The 22068-nt window shown below is 34.8% G+C and overlaps 1 protein-coding gene across 1 annotated transcript in view; it reads right to left on the minus strand.

The window, feature by feature from the left end:
• Window positions 1-6671: 6671 nt before the first annotated feature.
• LOC129235103 (tectonin beta-propeller repeat-containing protein 2-like) overlaps window positions 6672-22068 on the minus strand; it is a 57286-nt gene continuing 41889 nt past the window's right edge. The window contains exons 14-15 of the mRNA XM_054868787.1: window positions 13680-13947; window positions 6672-6838 (exon numbers count right to left, since the gene is read on the minus strand). Coding sequence (XP_054724762.1) covers window positions 6672-6838; window positions 13680-13947 — 435 coding nt within the window. The remainder of the gene's footprint in view (window positions 6839-13679; window positions 13948-22068) is intronic.

Here is a 22068-nt window from a genome sequence, read left to right on the forward strand (position 1 = left end):
CCCCTAAAATAAAACCAAAAATCCTGCAAAATACCCGCCCCCCCTTAAAAATTTCAATGGCAGTCTGCGCTATGAATCCCCTCCCCCTCCCTTGTGAGCGCCCTTGAGTGATATTTTTCCACTTACATTAAAAGGATTATGCCAAAAATGGGGGGGGGGGGGAGGATTTAATACAAGTTTTAGGAAAAATACAATTTTTGCTCTTTATGTACATAGTGCAACTTTCAAAATAAAATTCAAATTTTGTTCATTTTGTACTCCTAACTGTTTTGTAGGTTTACTCATTTTTTTACTGCGTTAAAGAAACGTCACTTGGTTTGGCAACTTGTTTACTTTCTACATCGATGACAATAGAAAAATTGATTAAAGTGATTGGCGATATCTACAAGCAAATGGCAACCCTAAAATTTAAAATTTGAAGTTGTTGAATGTCACCTACTACATAATTTTTAGGTCGCAATAGCGATAAATCAATTAAAATGGCCAAATATTTTTTTTTTAAAAATGTGCCAAGTGATATACACATCTTCACCTGTTGTATCTTCAACAGAAAAGTACATTTTAACTTTTTGATTTTTCCAGCAGTGTACAATTTTTGAAATGAATTCAATTAGAATAAAAGTCTATAATACCACTGATATGAAAATAATTTTTATTTACATTCCACAATTAGAAAATAATGCTAACATTTTTTGATTTCACAATCACCGGTTGATTGGCAGTATAAAAGCGTAAGCACTTTGAGCAGCAGTACAGCTTACACAAGAAATGAATTACAAACGCTACATTTTTTGACACAAAAGGGAACAAAATAGCATTTGCAGTCTCAAAATTAAAAAAAAAAAATACTACATCTATTCATAATACTCAAAATATCAGACAGCAGAATTGCACTAATCAATAAAATGTGGGATTGAAAATTGAAAGGCAGAAAAAACTATACTCCTCATCAGTGGCGCAGATAGGAAAATTTTTTGAGAGGGGTGTTTTCAAATTTCTTTCTCATTCATGTCTAATGAGCAAAATATATTTTACCAAACAGTTTCTATGGCTTAGTAGTTATTCATTTATATCACTTGCTTAAAAATAATTATTATTCGTACAGTAAAACCTGTAATGTTGACCACCTTTGTATATACTTTATTTAATTTGCGTGATTTCTAGTAAGATAATTTGAAACCTCCTCTTCAGACGTCAATGCCTTTAGGAATCTATATAGAAGCTGCCCCATTTCTTCATTCTTCTGAAATTGCAATCTAGAAGTTTTAAATTCAACCAAAGAATGTCCTAAGCCTTAAGGAGAGACATTTATTTTACTCAAATAGCTATTTAAAACTCCCGCAAAACACATCATGTAGATTAAAATCAGTACTGTCCGACCATCGATTACATGGAAAGGCTAATATCCGGTTTATAGGCGGAAATGGACGTATCTATTAGTTTATAGGGTTCTTAGTTGGTTTGTTACAGATGTGCACTTTTGCCTCTCTATTATTTAGCCTTAGTTTTGTAAAAATGAAAATTCGCTCTCAGCAACATTTTTTAAATTTAAAGTATAATCGATCTATATTCTCACGGCAAAAATTAATTGATTTATTTATTCACAACAAAGTTTTGAGCTTACCATTTTGCTTTTACGTTCCTGAACGAAATGAAAATGTTTCATTTTATTTTTGTTGTTTCCATGGTAACTATTTTTGTTTCCCCTTATTTTATTTTTGAGAATGCAATAAATGAGTAAGGCACTAGTGACATTATAAAACGAGTGAATCAAAATCCCATCGTTATTTTCCCATCTCACCGGCTAGATTCATTCAGATGGAATAGTCTTTACTTGGCAGATTGCCAAATTACATACAATCCGTGGTCAAACAGTAAGGTCACTTTGTCAAATGTAGGCTAAAAACTGCTTCAATCTTTTGAGGATTGGGAAGGAACAGAGAAAATTCTGTGTGGTAGGCACCCTCAGCCAAGGCTTCCCTAAAAAGGATTGGTGCAGGACTGGAAATGCTGTGGGATCCATGATCCTTTTTTGTGTTTTATTGAGACAATTCCAGGTCTCTAATTATGCTGAGGGGTGTTTATCACAAAACATAAATTGAATGGTTAAGAATTAGGAAATGATTTATGATTGCTTCCCAATAAGTAAATTATTCTGTTGAAGCCTATCCCATTCAGTTTAGTTTAAATACTGTTTTTTTTCCCCTTATTTGAGGAAAGAAATGAATGTGTTGGAGTTCTGGGAGGGGTTTCAATCCCAAAATCCACCCTGTGGCATCGCCACTGCTCGCGATATATTCAACAACAATATATATCAATCAAAACATTGCACATTGTCTTCAAACACACACACACACCAAAAAAAAAAAAAAAAAAGCAAGTGAAGACTGCAAATGGATTGAAGCATTTTTCCTGGTAAATTTAATTATACAAAACAGATTAAAACAGAAGTAGACTATTATCACCACAATTTACTGGTCGACATTTACTAATACACATTGTAAAAACTTGATCACAAAAAGCTCTTAAAAACTGTTTAGTTTAGTCACACTTGTCTATAAAAAAAAAAGAGAAGAATCTGTTTTTATAATAAACAAAAATAGTTAATTCCAACCTGTTTGAGGTTGAAGAACAGGACTAAAGCACTAGATTCTTTTAAAATTAGCTCTTAGAATTTAGGAACTAACTATTCTTGTCTCAAATAGATTTTGAGTGTGAACCAGTGACATTTCAAAAAAAAAAAACGAAGAAAGAAAAGATTCATTTTATCAGTTTGCTTCTGTCACGTGGCTGTTAGTATTGAACGTTTCAAGGAAATATGGCGGAAAATTATTGAATTGAATTTCTCAAAGCATAATCTTTCAAACAAAATTAAACTATAAATTCTTCTTGCATAACATTTTAGCTCTTGTTTCATCATTTTGGGACATTTTTATCTTTAAAATTTTTTAGCGATATGGGTGAATTTCTCCCTTTTCTGAACAATACCAATGTGTTGATAAACTATCTATAAATTTATAAATGGGAGGATATTGTTGAATTTTCAATACTTCCCTAAGCCATACTACAAATAATTTGGTAATGTAAACAACATCTACAGGCTTTCAATAAGAAGCCTGTAGATGTTGTTTACATTGATTTTCAAAAAGCTTTTGATAAGGTACCGCATGTTGCTCTACTTAGCAAATTAGCTGATATAGGAATAGGAGGGAAAACTTTCATTTGGGTAAAAAACTGGCTGACCGGAAGGAAACAAAGGGTAGTTGTAAGGGGAAATTACTCTAATTGGAGTGAGGTTTTAAGCGGGGTTCCTCAAGGATCAGTGTTAGGGCCTGTTTTGTTCATTGTTTTTATGAACGATATTCACAAAAATATTTCTGGAAACACGAATTGTTTTGCTGATGATGTCAAAGTTATGGGGACTGTAGATAATGAAGAACAAGCAAAACAGCAGCAAGAGGATCTAGATCATATAATGGAGTGGGCTGATAAAAGGGGTATGGCTGTTCATGTTGGGAAATGTCAAGTGCTACATTTAGGGCATGGAAATAAGTGTACAAGTTATTATTTGCAAGGTTTAGTCACTAGTCAGGCAGACAAAGTTACTGATCTGGGGGTCTTAATAAGTCAGGATTTAAAGTTTAGCCAACAGTGCAGCATTGCTAGTAACAAGGCCAATAAGATGCTTGGGTTTATCAATAGATCTATTTCAAACAAATCTAAAGAAGTTCTTCTGCCCTTATAAAGAAGTTTGGTAAGACCCCATTTGGAGTATGCTGTTCAGTTTTGGTCTCCTTATCTTAAGAAAGACATTAATTTATTGGAAAGGGTTCAAAGGCGGGCTACAAGGCTAATAAATGGACTTTCTCACTTAGACTACGATTCCAGGCTTAGAAGGCTAAAAATGTAGTCTTGAGCAATGAAGAGACCGAGGGGACATGATTCAGCTGTTTAAATTTATTAAAATGAAAGATGTTACGGGGCTGAAGTTTAGCACTGAAAACAGGACAAGGGGTCATTGTTTTAAGCTATTTAAATCTCAGGCTAACATGGATGTTAGGAAAAATTATTATTTTAGCAGGGTAGTGGAACCTTGCAACAGCTTACCGGAAGAGGTGGTAATGAGCAAGGGAGTAGATAGTTTTAAGAGGGCCATTGATCTTCACTGGGGATTGTAAATTGAGTAGGACTAGTCTAGCTGGGTCCAGAGCCTGTTGCTGGTCGGCACTTTTGTATTTGTATTTGCAAATGAAACTATCTTAAAATAGCTGCAAACATGAAACCTTGCTGGTCAAATGATTCTCACCATGAATTGTGTAATAAGGAAAAAAAAATGGTAACAATGGAAATAGCAAAGTGAAACATTTTTTTTACACATTTGCTCTCATCTCCCACTTATTGAGATATAAAGGTTTGTTAAAGTTCCAGTTTGCTGGAATTTTAAGAAAAGTTGCCAAATATAAAGACTTAACGAGAAACTGAAGGTACCACATGACTTTACTGTCTACATGTGGCAGGACAACCATCTGCAAAGCATGTGAAAGATCACATGACATACATCAACAGCTCGGTTATCACACCCAGAGACTGCAGTTTCATCTTGGTTACAGACTCAACAGTCTGGAATAGTGAGTAACCAAGTTGAAGGCAGGTGTCATCTCATTGAAGCTGAGAGTGCCAATAAACTGGTAGATATATTAAATTTATCTCAACAGCTAGTCTGTAGCCATGGTGCGGTTCAACTAGTAAATTGAATATAAAGCTTGGGTGCTTAAGTAGTAAATAATCGCCCTTAAGCCAAGGATAAGGAGGAACTACCATAGACTAATAATAAGAGTAGACCGAGCTTTCTCATTCTTGCTGATGAAGAAAATTGGTTCATAGATGTATCATGTGACTAGTGGAAGGGCTTGGCGAAGACTTTGGCAGCATGGTTGCTAGATGGCAGCATTATCTACAGTTTGGCACTCGACATGTATTTTACGACAATGTGTTTTCATTAAAAAAAACTTCCAGGTGCAGAGACTGAACTGTTTTTCTTTTAGTTATGCATTATTTTGACATTAGTAATAGTTTTTGATCAGTTTTCGGTAACTTTTATTTCATTTGGAGCTGTCAGCGTTGGCGTGAACGAAATGGCGTAAATGTTTTGCGTTAACGCAAAAATGTACTAATCGGTATCTTAAATTGAAACTGCAGGTAAAAATCTTACCGTTTGCTGATCCTTCTTGGTCGCTTGCATCTTTAATTGCTTAGAGAGTTATTGAAATTGACTAAAGAAAATGCACAGTACTATCTAAACGAAAAACTCACTATATTAACAAAATATTTACAACTTAGAATAACAAATTTACAAATCGGACTCCATAAAAGATCATTCTTCCGTGTTCTATCAATTCTATTTATTTTATTTCGCGCTGGCGTTGATCGTCTGCTACGATCCACGCCCGCTGTTGCTAGGATATCCACCAGTCACATGGTTTGGTTTATGAGCAGCAAAAGGGTTGCCATAGCTCGGTCTACTCTTATTATTAGTCTATGGGAACTACATGTCCCATACTTGCCAACTTTCGAAGGAAAAAAACAGGAGGTTCCACTAGAAGTATGTAGGTGACTCACCAGCGACACGTCTTCACAACAGAATTATTAAATAATGTTTTAAATAACATGAGTACTAAATTTAAAGTGAAATGAGGATTTTTTTGCAAATGTAAGCTAGTTGGTAGCAGCAAGAAAAATATACTGCAAAGGGGAAAACGAAATGATAAGGAGTGAATTTGCTTAAAGTTTTGTACATCCTCCAGTCTCTACCAAAAAAGTAGCTACAAAAATTTAATTACTAAAATCCGCATAACAAAAATCAATATATAATGAAAATACAATATAAAATAAGTAGGTATAGGGGAGCACATGTTAAAATAACTTCAAACTTTCAAAATAATCGAAATATTTTCAAGATGCAAAAGGATTGAAATCTGCTGCAATTTTCGGCAAAGCACGTGCTTCGTTGAACATGCAATGTGAAAAGCTTCCAAAAAATTAAGTTTTACTAAATGAGTTATTAATTGGAAAAATACTTGTTTCCTGACATTAGTAGATTAGAAAAGGGCGCCATCTATTGCGAAGAAAGTGAAACTCTTTGATGATTGTCTGAAAAAACTGCAAAAACGGGAGGAAATCGTAAAAAACAGGAAGAAATTGTAAAAAAACGGGAAATCAGGAGATGGAAGCAAAAAACGGGAGTCTCCCGTTAAAAACAGCAGAGCTGGCAAATATGCAGGCCCTATACAGATAGCACAGTTATGCCATACACCTGACTGACGGTATATGGCTTATTGCTCTTTCTTAGTCCTGGCTTAAGGGCGGTAATTTACTGGCGGTGAAAGACGTCTTCCATTTCTCACCAAAACTTGCTAAATTTGGCCACTTTTCTGAAATTTTTAGCAGACTTTAAGCTTTTATATTTTTATAACAGGGAGAGGAGGGCAAATGATTTATGCATCCAGAAATGTTTTTTACCATGCTCTTTCAACTCCTATGCATTCAGAATTTTTCATTATCACACTATCCTAAGATTTCTTGGCCAGCATCAAATTTAGATTCACAACTATACACTATCACCGGAAAGCAATTCATTTTGAGCTGGGAGAGGTAATTGAATTGTTCTTGAGCTACGTGTCATCGCCATATTCATCGGCAGTGATGTCTTCCCAATCATCCTCGCTGATGCTTCGCACGGGAATCCGCTCCGTTGCTTTCTGTGAATAATTCAAGACGAAGGAGGAATGGCAGAATATGGAACCATCTCTCAAGCCCCACAGGTCGTCACTCTCGGTCACTGAAAGTATTTAAAAGTCACACATATATACAGTAGTACCTCTTGTGAGGGACACCTCCAAATAAGGGACACCTCTATTTAAGGGACATTTTTTCTGGTCCCAGTCCCTGTGAATCAGGACCTCCATGTGTTTACCTCTGAATTAGTGATGTTCCGGATATCCGTATCCGTATCCGTATCCGCGGATATCCGAGGAAAAATAAAGATCTGTATCCGTATCCGTTATTTTTTTTGACGGATCTTAAACGGATCTTTTCTACTCTAAAATTTTTTCAATATTTGAATAAGAGACTTAAATTTCGTTTAAATTAGGTTTTATTCATTATTTAAATTATAAGGTATCATTTCAGAAGCCAACGGCCCTCTGAGACATGTTTTTTTTTTTTAATTTTTAGTTTAATATTAGTTCTTGTTATTGATATGGGGTTTCTGTTTTTCTTCGTTTTGGTTTTTCCCGGCATCCTTCAAAAAAAGTGACACAAAAGTCTCTATTTACTGTTTGTAAAGGTTCTGTTATTCCGTCGGTCGGAGTTATTTGGGTGGAATGGGTCAGCGTGCATTTATGCTGAACTAAAATGCAAAAAATTATTTCTAGCCTATCCAGTAGCAGCTTTACATTCTTGTTCCTGTATCCTACATCTACCGAGCAAGCTAGAAATAATTTTTCACATTCCATCTAAGCATTAATGCTGCGCTAACCCGTTCCTTCCAACTCTCCATCAATATTAACGACGATTTCTTCAAAGAGTAAATCATAGTCTTGATTATATTTTCGCCGTAGATGACATTTTTTGAAGAAACAGTGTTATTATAGTGACGGGAATACCTTCCGTAATAAATTTTACCCTTGGATAGTTGAATTGAGCAAAAAACATTTTGAGATCCGTATCCGCGGATCTTGACACTAATGATCCGGATCCGTATCCGGATCCGCGGATCTACTTTTTTAACGATCCGGCACATCACTACTCTGAATAAGGGATACTCTACATAAGGGACAGTTACAGAGAAAACTTACAACAATAACTGCACAAATGCATCATACAAAATATTGCATTTACTGGAATTAAGTTAGACACAGGGTGGCGACAGGAACTGTGAAAAAAAGTTCCCTGACTTTTCCCTGATTTCCCTGATTAAGTTCACCAAATTTCCCTGATTTACGTTACCAATGATAATGGTTTTCTTTCTTTACTCTACTTGAAATCCATTGCATGTTTGTATAAAATGCAGTATTTTAAACGTTTTAAGTTAGGTAAAGTTGTTGAACTAAAGATATATTTTAAAAAGATGCTACTTTTTTCAATAAAATGGTTAAAAAAAAGACAATTTTTTTTTTTGGGGGGGGGGGGAACAACCTACAATACAGCATATTAAATTTTTATACATGGAAGATTATAGAAAATTTAAGAAAAAAATAATTTACTTCCAGAAACCACTTAGCATAAGAATTTTAAGAAACTATTAAAATTACTTTTAAAAACATGTGCATTTATGATAGAACTAAAAAGTAATTGAAATTATTTTGAACTAAGTTTTCAAACAGTATAATAATTGTTGCAAGAATAACAAGTAATAGTGAAAGAATAGATGTAGTTATTCTTACATAACTAATTGACATATTTATGCAAAACAGATGAAACCATTTGACAACCATTCATAGGGAGCTTTTCTCTAATCAAGAACATAGGTTTTAATGAATGAATACAGTATTTTAACAATAAAAAAAATAAAGATATTTACTTAAGTACACAAGTTAACTCTATTTCAAATGATTTCAGTATGTAACGAGAAAAAATCTTAGATTGCTTTTGTAACAAACAACTTTGAAATGCAAGGGAAAGAAAAGAAAAAAAAAGCAATTAGTTAATTTTAAAATATATAAAAGAAGAATACAACTTGGTTATAAAATTAAAGAATCACTAAAGTCTGAAGGAACCTTTATAATCTTCGGTGACAACAAATAGTATAACGGCAAAAAACAAAGTTTTTTTAATTGAAAGTTCAATTTTAGCAATTAAATTAAAAATGCGAAGAAGTAATAACTTTTAAGATTTTATAGTATTAATTCAAAAAACAAAGCTTTCTTCTTGAAATCGTGATTAGAGTACGCTAATTACTTCAAGACAATGGAATAAAGGCAAAGGAGCTAAGGCATAATTGAAGGCTTCCTCTTTGCCTGTATAGTTGTTTATTTTACGTAGCATCGAAAGCGTAAAAGGAAATTTCAAGCTAGGTAAAATAAACAACCTAACAGACACAAAAACAATCTTAGGAGTTCATCCTGTGGTTAATAAGTAAGATTCAATACTTTAACGTTGAGGAAAAAAGATGCACAAATATGCGGCAGTGTATAATCGCACCTCATTAATTTTACTTTTTTTTTGAACATATAATTGGTGGAAAATGCGTAGGGAATTAAGATTACTTAATTTTGTAAAGCAAAAAAAATTTTTTTTCCTCCAAAAATTAATTTTCCCTGATTTTTTGTTATTTTTTCAAAATTCCCTGATATTTCCCTGACTTTTCCCTGATTAATAAAGTTCCCTGACTTTTCCCTGATCTCCCTGATTTCCCTGATCTGTCGCCACCCTGTAGACATTAACGCGTACAAATATGATGTACTTGCTAAAATTTGCATGCATGTTTTCCCCTCTTAGTATTTTTTTCAAGCAGGCTAACAGCCGAAGGATTACCAAAGGCTCAGGAATAGCTTCGTGAAAAAAAACTTGAAATGTCAACTCTGATTGAAATTTATATCATATTAAATTTTAAATTGCATGAAATGGAACAAGTTCATGATGTACATTCATGTTCAGTCATGGAATTACTTCAAAATAATTCATGTATGTAACAAAACTATACCATTGCCATTTTTTAAAATTAAATTTTAATTATTTAAAGAATAACGTTTGAAATTTAATTACTTTTGAATTGCATTCAGTATAAATCATTTTCAGCATTTTATCTTAAATGCTAATAGTTTGTTTAGTACGAAGTTATAATGAGTCAATATACTACATGCATAATTTCATGTACCTCCGAAGAAGGGACAAAACTTCCAGTCCCCTTAGTGTCCCTTATTGAGAGGTTCTACTGTATATACACACATTTATGCAGATACTGTTAAATTCTGTAACAACAAATTTCAAGGGACATCTAATTTTGCTTGTTATAACGGGAATTTCATTGAAAACTAAACTCTTGTGACAGAAAACTAGGTAATGGCAATGAACCCTTTATGTCACCCAGTTGAAAATCTGCAACTATCACAAACGCTTACCCAGCAAGTTTTTGGCGATTCTTTATTTTTGAACATTTTAATTGGCACATATTGCTCAACTTCTATCTAACAGATGAAAAGACTGGAATGATTTCAGTTTATCACTAATTAGTTTGTACGTATTTATTCGCAAACATTTTATTCACATTTTATAATGTTTTAAAGATTAGAGACATTTAGAAATAGTTTTTCTTTCTTCATGAATGTAAGACCAAATTCTTTGTGTCCAAGTACTTTTGTTGTAGAAAATTTAGAATATCTACATAAAATTCATAGTTTTTCCTCTGTTGCAACAATCAATTTTTTTTTCTGCAATAGATTATAGAATTAAGGCTGTTATTTTTAAAACTACCTTTTACGTGTTTCATACTTCATTTACCCAGACAAGACTACCTCTAGACACAAAGTCCCAGCAGGAAAAATCACTTCCAACTTCACAGCTTCTGCCCTCCCCTAAATCCGGCCCTGGCTTCTCTGATTGCTATGAGTTGTCGAAAAGGCAGGACCGGATTCAAGGGAGGGCAGGCGGGACTACTGCCCTGGGGCCTCCACAACAAAGGGGCCCCCAACAATAAAAATTTTTTTACAAAATATATTAACTTTTACGGGTCGAAAATATCGGATATATACATGTATGTTAAAATATTCAGATATATATCAAAGTATTGGATATTTTCGAAAATATGAAGATCTTTTTGAACTCTGTTTAGGGGCCTCCACTCCTTCATTGCCTTGGGGCCTCCACACTTCCAAATCGGGTCCTGAGAGAAGCATTGACCATGTATCTCACGGGGTGACATTCGTTCCCACCGATGGTATCATTACTTTCACAGACTGCAAATCCAGAGCGGGAAAACTAAGTTAGTACATGACATTAATCAGGGCTCAAAAATTATATTGCCTGACATGCCCGGGGCATGTAAAAATTTGATTGGGCATGAATCTTTTACCCTTACACGCCCAGGCAGGGCATGTAATATTTCAATCAAATATTTCTTTCTAAAACTTTATTATTTCATATTTCATTGAACATTTACTACAATCTAACTTTGAGCTCATAATCTATTTCAAGCATTACCACTAAAATCATATTTGGACAGACATAAAACCATTATGAATCGTCGGCAAAGTCAGTGAGCGATCTGTCTTAAGTTGAGTGTAAAGGGAATGTTTTTTTCACCGCAAAAGGGATTGCCTAAAGTTGAGTAGAAAAAGAGTTTTTTCTGGTTTGCGTGGAAGCGATCCTTTCCGCAATATAATTTAAATTTTGATTTTAACGACGGCTTTTTTTTGTTTTATTTATTCAAACTCATTTTTTTTAATTTATACTAATAGTAATTCTTGATTCAGATATAAAGTTGTTAGATTAATTTTTTGTCTGATTAATGCTGTACGACAAACTCAAATGTTTTTATTAATAAACAATAAAGAAAACTGAACATGTTAAAATTTTATTCCGGCATGCATTTCTTAGACAAACATGCTAGGCAGGGCATATAAAATTTTAAAGATTTTTCTAGCCCTGATATCAGTAGGCTTCTGACTTCCATTGCCTTGTCAAAGAAATCCTGTACCTTACAATGGATCCCAGCTCATGTTAAAATTGAAGGCAACGAGCAAGCCGGTTTTCTTGCCAAGGAAGCTAGAACTATTGATCCTACTCCCTTATCTACAACATCGCCTGACACAAATGCAGTCACAAAATAAGACTTTGTGCTAACTCAATGAAGAAATACTCCTTACCCGAACTAAACTACAACAGGACGTAACTACCATGATCACCAGACTTAAAATGGGGCAATTGAAGGGCATGAAGATTATGCCTGATGGATCCAGAATCTTCCAAGATTGCCTACATTACCCACGCAGATAGCTTGACCCGGAACACATTTTCAATTGCCCGTCCATCATAGCGGCCCTATTCAAAATAGACCTGAACTGCACAAAGAGAACGCTCTACACATACAAGGTCGAAGAAGTCGCCAAAGTCGTTCTTGAAGTTTTTGGCTCTCTTTTTTTTTGTTTTATTGTATTTCATTTTGCACTTGCTATATGACAACAACATGTTTCAAATGATGCATTTTTTATTCTTCGAAACAGAGTTGTTGAGATATAAAGGGTTAAGTCACTGCTTGGCATTTAAGTCATTGCTTGCAATGGCATTTAAGTTTGATGGCATTTAGCCCTTAAGACCATTTCCCCTCTAAGCCCTTAAGACCATTTAAGTCGATTCTGTCCCATCAAGCAATGTAATGGAAATTAAGATGGGACTGAACATTTGATTCATTGAAAAGGATATTTCTTCATATTGGTATTCATTGATATGAGATTTTACCAGGGCTGCGGAGTTGGAGGAAAAATGGCAGACTCTGGGATTTTGAAACCTCCTACTCCAACTCCGATTCCGGCATTCTTTTTAGAATTTTTTATCCTCTCATGGGAAGAAGAAAAAATCTTAAACAGAGATCAGGATATTAATTCCTCTTCATGAATTTTTTGCGTTCTATACCACTACTATGGTGTCTAAAACCTCTACTATGGGGTTTGAATTAATTCGGACGAAGTTTTTTTTCGGGGACTTTCAACTTGGCTGTCAGTTAGCTCCTGGGTTCTCCTAAGAAATTCTGTCTTTCTGTCTTAATGCAAGAAAGTGAAGGCTGCTTGAGACTAGTATAAATGAGAAATTGAGAACATTGAAAAATTCTTCAATTTGTTTCTGTAAGAGGAAAAAGTAACATTTTCCATTCTTTTATTATTGTGCACAAAATAGGGATGCAACAGTTTGAGAGTGAGAAGGGAGCAATGCCAAAGCTAATCAGACTCAGAGGCACAAATCCATGGGGGTAAAAAAAAATTTCCTGTGGTTGGTATTGGGATACTGAACTGACAACTTCTCTTCTAATGAAAAGTGAGAGGTCGCGGCTGCAGTCTCGGACAATGAATATCAATAGGCTATAAATACCTCATAAGGTATTGGCTAGTTCTTGAAGGTCTAATAATGCTATTTCAAAGTTGGAACTGACACCATTTGGGAGTTTTTTCTTTTCTCCTTCACATTTGCCCTTTCTTCGAGGAGGAAACGGTTCAGTTAAATGCATTTCTTCAGACGCCTGGAGAAACTCGATTTTCCAATATTAATCATAGAAGTATAGTATTTTTTACAGCTGTAGATGGATGACTGTTAAGTATCTTTGCTAACTTTCTAGGAGATATTTCCCTCTTTAGAGCGCCAAAACGAACGAATGCAAAATGTAAATTCCTCTTCTCACAGAAAGAAGTTGAAAAATTTCATAATTTCTCATCTAAACCAGTTCTAAGCAATCAAAACTGACATCCACATCGAATTAAGACAGATACAACAGCTTAATGGGACCTGCTGGAGCTAGCTGGCAATCAACTTGAAAGTCTGCAAAAATAGCTTTTTCCCCGATTAATTCAAACACATATGTTGTTGCCCCTATTCTGGCTACGCCTTTTCATGCAGTGACAATGAGTAGCTTTATAACATAAAAAATATTTATCACTTCCACTTGAAATCCAGTGTACAATAATCATCACCTGTTAAGTGATCCATTAATCCAGGCATCTGCTTCCAATAATCTCCGCAAGGGTTCCTTTCGGTCACTCCGAAACGGCGATAAATTTTCCCCGATTCTGTGAGCAGCCAGACTGCGCCCCTGCTGATGCACAATTCTTGTGCCTGCAATTCTGGCACCAGGGTCCACTTTTCTCCAAAGGGAAAGCTGCTGCTGACCTTTTCTCGGGCATACACGTTTCTGCGGCTGTCAATAATCCACACCGGGTAACCCAGGGGACCAACATAGATCTGAATGAATCAGAAGAGAAGTGTTACGAGATAATATATTCTAAGAACTGAAAAGTATGAAGTACAGTCATTGAGAGTCAGTGGCGCACACAAGGGAGGGCCCCCATAGGTCTTGCTTTTTCACTTGAATGATTACGATTCTACGTATTTTGTAGATTGAATAATTTCAAACGAAGACAATAATAATCTTAAGAAAGACATTCCTTATCTTAAGAAAGACATTAATGTATTGGAAAGGGTTCAAAGGCGAGCTACAAGGCTAATAAATGGACTTTCTCACTTAGACTATGATTCCAGGCTTAGAAGGCTAAAAATGTAGTCTCGAGCAAAGAAGAGACTGAGGGGACATGATTCAGTTGTTTAAATTTATTAAAATGAAAGATGTTACGGGGCTGAAGTTTAGCACTGAAAACAGGACAAGGGGTCATTGTTTTAAGCTATTTAAATCTCAGGCTAGCTTGGATGTTAGGAAAAATTATTATTATAGCAGGGTAGTGGAACCTTGGAACAGTTTACCGGAAGAGGTGGTAATGAGCAAGGGAGTAGATGGTTTTAAGAGGGCCATTGATCTTCACTGGGGATTGTAAATTGACTAGGACCAGTCTAGCTGGGCCCAGAGCCTGTTGCTGGTCGTCACTTTTGTATTTGTATTTGTATTTTGTATAATTTCAGTTATAATAAGTGAAAAAATAAAATTCTCATGTTAAAAGATTTTCTTAAATCTTGTGCACACTTTTTTCACGGTGATTATAAATGGATGCACTGTAATTACCATGTTTTTAGTTTTGTAATTATAGACTTAAATGAGATTCTATGAACTTGAATCCATTTTTTAATTCATGAGAAAATAAAAGCGTAAATTATTTTGCTTTCTGGTTTCTTATTTAAGTATATTTTATTAAATAATATGAATTATTTATTCAATAGTTTATTTTTTAATGTTTTTCCTTTTTGGGAATTGATAGAATCAAGTCAATATGTTTGACGGTGTATTGGAATACGGTATGAGAATGAAGCTTTCGACTATGAACTCGCCCCTTGCAAAATTCCTGTTTGCGCCACTGTTTGGAGTATATTTGCAAATACTAATGTAAATCCACCCGTGAGCATGTTTTCATTCAAAACGACATCTCAACTGAGTGATGCAAGACATCTAGATTCTCTGCAAGAGGATCTAGATCATATTAGGGAGTGGGCTGATAAATGGGGTATGGCTGTTAATGTTGGGAAATGTCAAATGCTACATTTAGGACACGGAAATAAGTGTACAAGTTATTATTTGCAAGGTTCAGTCATTAGTCAGGCAGACAAAGTTACTGATCTGGGGGTCTTAATAAGTCAGGATTTAAAGTTTAGCCAACAGTGCAGCATTGCTAGTAACAAGGCCAATAAGATGCTTGGGTTTATCAATAGATCTATTTCAAACAAATCTAAAGAAGTTCTTCTGCCCTAATATAGAAGTTTGGTAAGACCTCATTTGGAGTATGCTGTTCAGTTTTGGTCTCCTTATCTTAAGAAAGACATTAACGTATTGGAAAGGGTTCAAAGGCGGGATACAAGGCTAATAAATGGAATTTCCCACTTAGACTATGATTCCAGGCTTAGAAGGCTAAAAATGTACAGTCTTGAGCAAAGAAGAGACCGAGGGGACATGATTCAGCAGTTTAAATTTATTAAAATGAAAGATGTTACGGGGCTGAAGTTTAGCACTGAAAACAGGACGAGGGGTCATTGTTTTAAGCTATTTAAATCTCAGGATAACATGGATGTTAGGAAAAATTATTATTTTGGCAGGGTAGTGGAACCTTGGAACAGCTTACCGGAAGAGGTGGTAATGGGCAAGGGAGTAGATAGTTTTAAGAGGGCCATTGATCTTCACTGGGGATTTTAAATTGACTAGGACCAGCCTAGCTGGGCCCAGAGCCTGTTGCTGGTGGTCACTTTTGTATTTGTATTTGTATTAAAATCATACCAACCTGGCAGATTACGTCCAGGGTCCGGGCAGGATGCTTGATGGGTAAGGGAATACATTTTCCAAGCACTTTTAACTTGAAAGGAAACAAAACACAGAGGGAGAAAAATCACTCATCAAAGTACAATGGCACAAAGGAGGAAAAAATGCAAACAGTCAGGGCCGCCCGAAGAGACGTTGGCACCAGGGGCGAATCGTTGCAGACGCTCTCCCCCTCCCACATACAGAAATTCAGCTGGTTTGATTAAAAAATACTTCAATATACAGTAAGACGAACGTGGCCTTCTTTTAAAGCAGCCAAACTGATGCTAACAACTCTAGTGAGCGTATAATGGAAAAGTACTGAATACAGTCGGACCTCCATATATTGAAGTAGCAAATTGTGGGAAAAAAATTCGATATATGGAAACTTCGATATATAGAAACGATCTTATTTTATCATAAAAATCTCCTAAAACATTAAAATTAAAGTTCATCTCTATCACAATTTTCTTGCATGAAATTGCTTATCATTCGGCAAAATTTTGAGTTGCATTACACAAATTGAGAATTTCTGCCCCACTAAAAATTTAAGTTCTGTGCAGCCCAGTAGATAATACAGTCGGACCTCCATATATCGAAGTAGCAAATTGTCGGAAAAAATTCTATATATAGAAATTTCGATATATAGAAACGATCTTATTTTATCCTAAAAGTCTCCTAAAACATTAAAATTAAAGCTAATTTTTGTGCATGAAACCCAATTTCTAATTTATATGAACATTGGATTAAATGAAAGTTAATAATTAAAAAAGTAACAGAAATTACATTTTTGCGCCTTCATACACCTTTATTCTTCGGTAATTCAACTTGATCCGCAACAGTAGGGAATTTTCGTTTTGACAATGTAATCGCGATAAAAGTAAAAAATCAATCTGCTTAACTTGGATGATTTTTACTGCAGCTAAAAAGACAACAGACAAAAAGGACTAACTTGAAATTGATTATACAATGTTAGTGGTTGCAACTAAGATATCTGAAATAAGCTTCAGGGAATTAAGAACTCCAGAACGAAACAACGACCTATCTACACACCCCTCAACCTCATATTCCTTATGAGTTTCGTAGCAACCTTTAGTGAACATAATTTACTCCCCTAAACTTTATTTTTCATGAAACAAACAATCTAAAGTGGAAAACAAATCTACGAATGTCTCGAGAAAGATTTCTATATGTAGAGATTTTTTCGATATATAGAAATTTTTTTTCTATGTAATGAACATAGAAATTTGTTGGGATTTCGATACATAGAAAATTTTGATATGTGGAAGCTCGATACATGGAGGTTCGACTGTACTTTCATATCTAAATTGCTAATCATAACGAATATAAGGAATTGAACACGTTATCTTTGTGTTTCAAAAAAGACAGAAACTTAACCTTATGTATTAGAACTGTAAAATCTATCTGAGAAAAAACTTAATAAAAAGGGGAAAAGAACTAAATTGTTGTGCAGCAAATGCTTAGTTTACAACACCCTCTCATGTCTTGGCGCCCGGGGCGATTGCCCCATTCGCTCCCCTCTTCTGTCGGCCCAGCAAACAGTATAAAAAATATTTCAGCACATAAGACATAAACAACTTATGAACTCATACATTGAATATTTTAAGGGACAAGGTAAAAATGCATTGTAAAGTACAAAGGAAGGAAAAACACTTCAACGGACAAGCAATAAATTTCCTGTATGATGATGTGAAAAATATTAGAAATATTTAACTATTTAGAGCAAAATCTAAGTCGTACAGATTATGATTAATTTGCATACTAAGATGAGGCGGTAAAATTATTAATGAAAAAAAAAAAAAAACAAGATCCTATTGACGAGTGAATTCTACAACTACAAATTTAGCAAAATTATACGCCACTTTTGTTGAAAATTTTTGTTCAAAAGAAAACATAAATGATTCCAATTAAATAAAATTTAGAAATAATTTAGTTTAATAACATTTAAGCAATTAAATCAAGTCTTTACAGTCTTCAAAAATCATGGGAAAACATTATAAGGTATTGAGCACCCCACAAAAAAACTGAACGGTAATAACCTAGTTTTAGTAATCACCTCTCAATATATTAATTACAGCGATACTTTGCATGTACGTAATTTATAAATCAAATGTTTTAAAAAAAAATTTAAAATATGACTGTAGGTAATATGTAGATTTAGGAGTCTTGTAGCATTAAAAAAAATGGTCAGTTAGTGCACTTGCTAGTAGATTGATAGCATTGATACCAACTAATCAGTATGAAAGAAAATAGTTGTTAACTAACACTGTGCATGCATATGAAATTCAAGAATTAAAATATTTTATTAGAAAAAGCTGAACTATTTTAAAATCACATTTAAAAGTAAAGAAAGGGTGTTTTTTTAGAGGTAGAGAACTTTAGGTTCAAATAAAACACAGTTAAATGTTGTTAATTGCCATGAATGTTGCTTTATTCGAAAGATGATTCTTTGCCATTTTTATTTAAAAATGATTTCTGGCATATGGCCACCTCGGCTGGCTCGGAGAAAGTCCAATTTTCTCACTTTTTGCAACAATAGAGGCCGTATGTCAGTAATAAGGTGGCGAATGTTCTCTTCCAAGGCGTCAATCCTATGTGTATTATCGGTGCAGACCAGAGACTCCACATAGCCCCACAAAAAGTAGTCCAGCGGTGTTAAATCACATGATCTTGCAGACCAATTCACCGGTCCATTACGCGAAATTATTCGTTCACCGAATGTTTCTTTCAACAAATCAATTGTGACACGCGCTGTGTGGCATGTTGCACCGCCTTGTTGTCTATTCATGATGAAATGGCAAACCGACTGAACACAAAACTAGTGACAGCTATCGAAATGGCACACATATCAAACAGTGTTCCCGACTTAAAGTTCTATACCTCTAAAAAAAAAAACACCCTTTACTTTTGCCACAACTGGATTTAAACTTCTATGCTTCAGAAATCTGGAGGAATTGCTAACAGAGGCGAAAGACATTTCTTTGATAGATGGATGACTTAGTTGCCAAATCAATTAACTCCACTTAAAAAAAAATCATCATTTCTGCTTTAATAGTGCTTAATCAATGCTTAGCATGTGAATCTATAATAAAGTTTTGGTTCAGTACATTTCTGACCATGTGATGGCAGACAATGTAACACAAGGTCCTATTTACTGCTCTCTACTTTTTGTTTTATGGAGTTAAATGATTTGACAAGTGAGGCATCCATATATGAACTACATGTTCAATTGAAGTAAAAAATGAGCAGGATTGAAAAAAAAAAAAAAATTGAATTTTGACATCTTGAATTCAAATTATGTTTTTCTCAATCACGTGTGCGTGTGTATGTAGGCGTGTGTGTTTGTGTTTGTGTGCAGGCATGAGTGTGGTATGTGTGTGTATGTATGCGTGTGTGTGTAGGATATGGACGCAACCTGGAGACGGTTTTCGCTAGAGGAGCAGCATCGTGAGGCCGGTCGACGGTGGCGCTCAGAGGGAGGTGGGGGGGGGGGGGGGGAATAAAATCAAAGGACGCCAAAACAGTCAAATGAGAACAATAAGCAATGTGATTGCTCAAAAAACAATATGGTTGGCTGTTCACAAAAAAAAAAAAAAAAAAAACTGTCAAAAGTTATAATTTAAACCATAAATAAATAAATATATAAAAAGAAGAACATATATTTAAAAAAATATCACTAACATTAAGTCGTCATTACTGGAAAAAATTACAAGCCCACAATATGAATATTTATCACAAGTAATGTGGAACCCTGTTTGCATTTAATAGGATCCCAATACAGAGAAACCTCTTCGAGCAGCAGCCTGTCTTAAGAGGCCACTCCTCTTAACGGCCAATTTTTCGAGGCACAGATTTTTTAGCCCATAATCTTCATGTTAAAAACAACTCTAGCAACAGCCACCCAACCTATCTGAACGGCCGTTGGGTGGCTGCGTCCATCCATTTTTCAGGAAAATTTGTTCATATCCCATTTCTAATCAATAGCCTTTCAGTTCAAGGAGAAATATTGGAGCAAAAATGTCACTCACGCTTATTTTATTAGTAGGTCAGTGTGTGTGTGATCTGGGTTGTAAACTACACTGCCCAAGATCATTCTCATGAATCTCGATCAACGTATTCATATGAGCATAGAAAATCGGCAAGAGAATTAATAGAGTAAGATTTCGTATTATTTCCAGTACGAAACAGCAGTGAAGTGCTTTAATAATTACAATGCCAACTGAGAGAAACCTCTCCTGGGTAATGAAAATAGCGTTTTTCAATCAAATCTAATATTAATTTGATATTGATTTAATTTTACTAATCAGTTCGCCGAGAGCATTATTAAAGTTTTTATAACTAATAACTTTGTGCCCTTCAGGCACTAATTCAGCCTTAGACCATCAACTTACTAATACATTTTGTAATTGTCAGCAAGCTTAATTTTCAACTGAAGTGATTTTGGGAAAAATAGATCGCCATTGGAAATTTGGATGCAATGACAAATAAATTGGTTAGAGATTTACGTTTTGAACTGAGAAATGAATTTGAAAACAATTGTTGGAGAAGAGTAAAAACTTAGTCACCAATTGTATCCTTTCTTCGAAAAATGTAAAAAATAATTTAATAAAATATCTTTAGAAAGGTCTCAAACTTTCTTTTATTTGTTATACTTGACTAGATTATGTATTAAAGTCATTATATTGCAACTGTAACGAAAACCCTTTAAAGCGGCCACCCCCTCTGAACGGTCGAAAATTTTTCGGAATGGAGGGGTGGCCGCTCGGAGAGGTTTTGCTGTATAGCATTATCTTTGCTAATAATAAAGCTGAAAGTCTCTCTGTCTGGATGTCAGGAGGATGTCTGGATCTTTGTGAGGCGCATAGCGCCTAGACCGTTCAGCCGATTTTTATGAAATTTGGCACAAAGTTAGTTTGTAGCATAGGAGTGTGCACCTTGAAGCGATTTTGCGAAAATTCGATGTGGTTCTTTTTCTATTCCAATTTTAAGAACAAAATTATCATAAGACGGACGAGTAAATTTTGAAATTAGCATAACGTGGAACCGTAACATGGGCACAAGCTTAATGGCGAGATACGAAATTATCATAACGTGGAACCGTAACATGGGAACAAGACAACTGGCGAGAAAATTCACTATACATTATGTGTAAGTATACAGGCAAACCAAAAGACCCTTTAATTTTCCTATTACGGGCAAAGCCGTGCGGGTACCACTAGTCAACAATAAAAATTTAAATTGTTGAACTGAATGCATTTTTACTACAGGAACAGCTAAAAACTACATCACTTTGCAGATGACAAAAAGCAATTATTCCGACAGAAAGGCTTGTAAAGAAACCTACTTTGAATGGACATACATGTTAAGTTAATGTTCCTAGTACATGCTGTTGCATGTTCATGTTCAACATCACAACTTGTATGGTTATTATTATTATTATTATTGTTACAAATTCTGTAAATAGTAATTATTGTAGTAACGTAACCTGTAAATAGTTTCCCCGTAATGAATATACAGCCCCTATACATTCGGCTGAAGTATACGATCCCCCTATTCTTTTTTTTTCATTGATAAAATTTGTGAATGAAATAAGAAAGTATAGAACGGTGTAGCATTTTCTGGAATAGGTGAGAGGTCTTTTTCGGTGTGTATAAAAAGCCGTTTTGCATGATAAAGAGTTTAGTTTCGATCGAGAATTTGTACTGAGAGTGTATTAGCTCTGTTTATTGCGAGGCATTTCGCTGCGTTGTTTTTCGTATTTGGAAGTAAACCGTTGAGTTTACGGTGTTGTGTGATATTTGCTTAATTGCTGATGATTAATTTAGCAGTTGTTAACGATCTTTCCTGTACATAGTGTAAATAAATTTCCTGTGTTTCCCTCAAGAACTGTGCCGTCCTTTCAAGAAAGTTGGAAGTCGCACCGGATCCGTTACATTATTATTGCTTCGCAATTTTACCCATCTCAGATACAATACCATGTTGTTGATCAGTTTTGTATGAAGGATGTTTACTGTCACCTCTAGGAAACTATTGTTGCTTAAAGAGGACATTCTTTGTAAGTTGCACTAATCCATTAAAAATCTTGAAGGTCAAAACTGTCCCTAGAA

The sequence above is a fragment of the Uloborus diversus genome, chromosome 2, assembly GCF_026930045.1.
Source record: "Uloborus diversus isolate 005 chromosome 2, Udiv.v.3.1, whole genome shotgun sequence".
In the NCBI taxonomy this organism is placed as follows: Eukaryota; Metazoa; Arthropoda; class Arachnida; order Araneae; family Uloboridae; genus Uloborus; species Uloborus diversus.